The 6,000-nt window shown below is 49.6% G+C and overlaps 1 protein-coding gene across 1 annotated transcript in view; it reads right to left on the bottom strand.

Annotated features, from left to right (window-relative positions):
* Nucleotides 1–564: 564 nt before the first annotated feature.
* LOC126455833 (pyrokinin-1 receptor-like) overlaps nt 565–6,000 on the bottom strand; it is a 541,107-nt gene continuing 535,671 nt past the window's right edge. Inside the window, exons 3-4 of the mRNA XM_050091595.1 lie at nt 686–1,099; nt 565–576 (exon numbers count right to left, since the gene is read on the bottom strand). Coding sequence (XP_049947552.1) covers nt 565–576; nt 686–1,099 — 426 coding nt within the window. The remainder of the gene's footprint in view (nt 577–685; nt 1,100–6,000) is intronic.

The raw sequence follows: 6,000 nt of genomic DNA, 5'->3' as shown, positions 1-6,000 counted from the left end.
TTCGAGTCTCGGTCGGGCACACAGTTTCAATCTCGGGACCTTTCCCTTTAGCGGGCAAGATCTCTACCAAATGAGCTACACGAGCACGACACACGACTCGTTCTCACAGCTTTACTTCTGCTAGTATCTCGTCTCCTACCTTCCAAACTTGAAGAACTATCACTCCTGAAAGAAAGGATACTGCGGAGACATGGCCTAGACACAGCCTGGGGATGTTTCCAGAATGAAGTTTTCACTCTGCAGCGGAGTGTGCGCTGATATGAAACTTCCTGGCAAACTAGTAGTGTGTGCCGGACCGAGACTCGAACTCGGGACCCTGCTGTCAGGACGGGGCGTGAATCGTACTCGGGTAGCTCAGTTGGTAGAGCGATTGCCTGCGAAAGACAAAGGTCCCGAGTTCGAGTCTCACTCCGGCACACACTTTTAATCTGCCAGGAAGTTTCAACACACGTGTTATTGTCAATTACACATTACAACGTCCTATATACTCAGTTCTCCAGTAATATGCGTTTCCGACGCATAGTTGCTTGACAGAAATTGTTTTTGTCTCCTGTATCAACCCTGTCAGCTTGGGCACTGAATTATTGAACAGCGTAGGGAAGAAGAGGTGATGCTCACCGTTACGGTGGCTCCTGCGCCGGCCGCTGGCGACGGGCATCGGCGGCGGGGAGGTGGGCAGCGCGGCGGAGGAGCCGCTGGAGAGGAAGGGCCGGCTGCTGGCGCGCGTCGACTGCCGGCTGAGCGCGGGCACCACCACCGCCTCGTAGCCGCCGTGGTGTCGCGCGCTCGCGCTCACCACCACCGAGTAGCCGCCGCAGCTGCCCGAGCCGGACGCCGAGGCCGAGCCGGAGGCGGCGTCGCTGCGCAGCTGCTCGCTGTTGCCCGAGCAGTCGGTGGCCGTCGCGGACTCACCGCACCGAGCGCCGCCTCCGGCGCCGACGCCGACGCCCCCGAGGCCGCCCCCGGCGCCGCCCCCGCGCCCTCCGGCTGCGGCCGCGGCGTGCGCTGCCGACGCGTGTCGGGGCGCCGACCGCGACAGGATGGAGTAGGCTCGCCGTGCTCGCTGTCCGCGCAGCCCGCAACACCTGCCCAGTGTGTCCTGCAAAGCACCGCCTAGTTTACTTTGTACTTGCACCCACACTGCCGCACCACACAATCAGCGCGCTCCGTACACCGTTTGTACTACTGAATAGTCTGTGCTTGATTAATTACGTGCTACAGCTAAGTCAGTGTCTTTACAGCGTACATAACTAAAAGTGGCGATCAAAAACTTTCCACTTGAGTCGGTGTTGCACCGTATATGCAGAGCATATACTAATGCACCGATGCTTGTATACAGGGTGCTGCGCTTAAATTCGGAAAAATGAAACTATTTTAAAAGCAAATTTGCTTGCTTGCTTTCTCGGGCCTTTGTCCCGCTCCAACGCGGGGTCGGCTTTGTTATGACGGATTTGGCAGAGGATGGCTGGATGCCGTTCCTGCTGCCAACCCCGAACCGCCCGGGACGGATGTAGTGTACCCCAGCCGTCTGCGACTAGTGTAAGTCATGAAATAGTGCGAACGTTTTCAAATGTCTGTGAGTCGTGTAACTGAGGCGGAACTTGGGGACCCGCCCGGTATTCACCTAGCGGGATGTGGAAAACCGCCTAAAAACCGCATCCTGGCTGGCCGCCATACCTGCTTTCGTCGTTATTCCGCCGGGCAGATTCGATCCGGGGCCGGCGCGCCTACCCGAGTCCTGGAGGCAGCGCATTAGCGCTCTCGACTACCCTGGCGGATCTTTTAAAAGCAAATTTATTATAACGAAAATTCTTTTACTTGTTAGCACTAGTATCTTTCAAGAGCAGCGTTTTCGATGTAAGCACCGCAGTGACCGCATCCAATCTTGTCCTGAACCGATCGCACGCACTCTTGAAAGCAGCGCTGTCCGTATTCGCGAATGCTGCTTCGATAGCTGTGTGTAGAGATTGGACTTCAGGTGCCTTCTTGGTTTCGACTACGTTCCAAACATAGTAGTCGAGGGTGCCGGAGCTCCTTTCACCAGAAGGTGTCAACGTTATCTGAGAGCTTGTTTTGGACTAAGTGGCTCGTACGAGGCGGTGCACCGTCCTGTTGAACGACTTATTGTCTCCCTGAGGCCACAGTTACCATCCACGGTTTCGCGACATTCGCCAGAACTTGCTGATAAACTTTTTTTGTGGCAGTATGTCCCTTTTCAAAGGAATGGGCGGCATGATATCACCCTCAATGGACACAACATCTAGGACGTGAACTCCAGGCTTCTCCGAAGCATTATGCATGGCCCCAATATCGTAAACATTTGATCTCGAGTACCTGAAGAATCGAACTACTTCAGTGGGCGAACGCCCAGTGCGAAGCTTTCTATAATCGCGACTCTTCCGTTATGCTCCGCACTTGAGCGTAACATCTCGCCCATTTTGAGGTTCTCGATGTTTACTGGTTTCCTGCGGCTTTCAAGAGCACCAACCGCGACCTCCGTCTGAATTACGATATGGCGGAAAATTAAGAGCCGCACCCTGTACATGCACCAACATGTCGGTAAGCGACTAGTCTGGCATTCATATCTTTCCCACAAGCGTGTGTTATATGCGGGAAAACTATGGCTACGCTACTACAAAATGCATCCTAACACGACAAACGCGCTGTTATTCTTAGCTGCCGAAGGATAAACACCGTTAGACATCCATCTAGGAATTATCAATATGTGTGGGGCAGCATGTTTGTCGAAAATCACCGCTGCGGTATGGTGCGCCAAGATCCGTCTTGGTCGCGATTCGACGCGAGACGCCGGTCGATCTGGCAGGCCAGTCTCAACCATTATGGGCTAAATGAAATGGGAGATACTCGAGCACCCACTCAGTAGCCCTGATCTCTCCCCAAGTGATTATCATGCCTTCTGCTCCTCAAAAAAGGCCTTGAAGGGTTGACGATTCCTGTCGGACGAGGATATTCAGCAGGCACTTACAGACTTCCTCACGCAACAGCACTCAGTGTTTTACCAAAGGGTATATTCAACCTGGTACGTCGATGGGATGATTGCCTCAATGTTGACGCGACTTTGGCTGACTGGCATATTGATTCTGCCCTATTTGGCCATCGAATAGAAACTTTTTGATCGCCCATTATACAACACCAGTACCACATTATGATCTACCTATACTACCTGATCAAAAGTATATGGATACCCCATTGTAACACAGAGTTAACCACAGGATGTCAGGGGAGGTGAACGCTGTCTTGTCATTACAGAAGCGTCCGCCTCGATAGCTGAATGGTCAGCGTGCCGGACTGCCGTCCTAAGGTGCCCGGGTTCGATGGTTCGATTCCCGGCTGGGTCGGGCATTTTCTACGCTCAGGGAGTGGGTGTTGTGTTGTCATCATCATCATTTCATCCGCATCCGCCGCGCAGGTCGCGGTGGTTTAAAAGTCGCTCGAATTCAGCAGAAGGAATGATTAGTGAGTTTCAAAGTTCTACCGTCTGTTCAGCTAGCACAATAACTGTGCTTATGGAGTTGGAAGGAATAATGCGCAATAGTCGATCAACTCTTCATGAGTCATAAATTTCTGTAGCCAGTCTAAGCGACGCTTGATGTGGATTGGGTTTCGCAAACATTACCTGTGATAGTGTGTAGAGCGAAAACTAATGTATGAAGGAGGTGGTGTTTATTTCTACGGAGCATCTACGGAAAGAAGTAGAAGGACAGTGAAACTACCACCAAGCGCTACATGGTTAGACGTCCACGACTTTTCAAAGACCGTGGGGTTCGGAGGCTTGTCTAGTTCGTAAATTAGGATAGATGGTGATGTGTGGCATCTATGCCGCAAGTGTACAATGCTGGCGCAGGCAAAAGTGTTTCGGAGCACACTGTTCATCGTACATTGCTGAACACCGAGCTGCGCAGCAGATCACCCCTATGTTTTCACGTGTTGAAACGACATCGTCAATTACCATTGCAGTGGGCACGAGGCCATCAGGATTCGACAGTCGATTATTGGAAACATATCACCTCTTTGGGTGAAAGACATTTTTTCTGCACTAAGTCGATGGTCGCCCCCACAAACGCCGTCATACAGGTGAACGGCGGCTCGAAACGTGCACGGACGGACGCAGGCTGGTGGGAGCAGTATTACACTACTGGAGACATTCTCCTGCACTTGGATGGGACGTGTGGAGCTAATCGAAAACATGCTGACATCTGCGAATCACTTTCATCCCTTCACGCTTGAGCTACTCTCCGAAGGCAATGCCATCATTCAGCAGTATAATTGTCTGTGTCTCTGAGCCAGAAACGTGCTACTATTGTTTGAGAAGCATTATAGTAAAGTCACGCTGATGTCTCGGTGACCAAACTTGCGTGATGTAAATTTTATGGAACCCATGTGGGTCGATAACGTGCACCGTCACCGAGTACGCAAATCAGCAGACCCGTGCATAGACATCTAATCCCACATACGTCTACAACTCTACCAACAAGCATGTCGGATTCCTTATGCGTAGAGTCAGTGATATATTCCGTTCCAAGGAGGGACAAACAAGCCATTAAGCAAGCGGTCACAATGTTTTGGTTCACCATTATATGTATATGGTCAATTCACCCATTCCCGGAATCTAGAATTTCCACCAATTTTGTCTGCAATCGACGTAGATACTGACAAGATATCGGTCCCAGGGAGTCGAAGACTTTCGAGAATGTTTCAATATAAATGTTATAAATTAAACTTAAAGCCATGCGCGAGACAAGCGAATAATGCTAGAATTATGAGTAGTTCTCCATTGAGACTGACAGGGTCGCAGACCAGACTGTGAATGTTTGTTTCACATACATCTTGAAACGCCATATTCACCTGCAGTAATCGCTTCTGGATATCTGATGACGGACGAGTCACGAAACGCGTCATATGAGCATTAAATTCATTCCTTTCCTGGTGTCTGACTTTTACCAATGCGCCCCAATCAGCGCGAATGCAGAACTGCTGATTGTTTTATTTTCAACTTTCACGTCAGATTATAAATGACAAAAGAAATATCTTTTTCCTTGTGATATAATTACAAATTAAAAATTCGCGCATCTTTTCCTTTATTGTAACTTGAAACAATATATATTGCTAAATTTCATTACTGTATATCAACGAGAAGTACCCTATATGTTTAGATGAATGATTTTCCGAGTGTCAGAATATGTAACATACATGGACGTTCAAAAATGGTTCAAATGGCTCTGAGCACTATGCGACTTAACTTCTGAGGTCATCAGTCGCCTAGAACTTAGAACTAATTAAACCTGACATCACACACATCCATCCCCGAGGCAGGATTCGAACCTGTGACCATAGCGGTCGCTCGGTTCCAGAGTGTAGCGCCTAGAACCGCACGGCCACTCCGGACGGCTACATGGACGTAACTTCGGTCACATTGACTTAGGAGCTAACTCTTATTGCACCGAGAAGAGGCAACAGACTTTCGTTCGTGACAAAAATTTCAGGTTCGTATATCTTTACGTGCCCAAGAAAATGAGGTCTTAACAGACGGACGAACAAACAGTAAGCTAAGAAATGAGAAAAAAAATTTTCTGTGATATACACTACTCGCCATTAAAATTGCTACACCACTAAGATGACGTACTACAGAGGGCAAATTTACCGACAGGAAGAAGATGCTGTGATATGCAAATGATTAGCTTTTCAGAGCATTCACACAAGGTGGGTGCCGGTGGGGACACCTACAAGTTTCCAACCGATTTCTCCTACACAAACAGCAGTTGACCGGCGTTGCCTGCTGAAACGTTGTTGTGATGCCTCGTATAAGGAGGACAAATTTCGTACCATCGCGTTTCCGGCTTTGATAAAGGTCGGATTGTAGCCTATAGCGATTGTGGTTTATCGTATCGCGACATTACTACTCGCGTTGGTCGAGATCCAATGACTGTTAGCAGAATATGGAATCGGTGGGTTCAGGAGGGTAGTACGGAACGCCATGCT

This window comes from Schistocerca serialis, chromosome 2, assembly GCF_023864345.2.
Source record: "Schistocerca serialis cubense isolate TAMUIC-IGC-003099 chromosome 2, iqSchSeri2.2, whole genome shotgun sequence".
Taxonomy (NCBI): domain Eukaryota; kingdom Metazoa; phylum Arthropoda; class Insecta; order Orthoptera; family Acrididae; genus Schistocerca; species Schistocerca serialis.
This window is presented reverse-complemented; position numbering and strand designations above follow the sequence as displayed.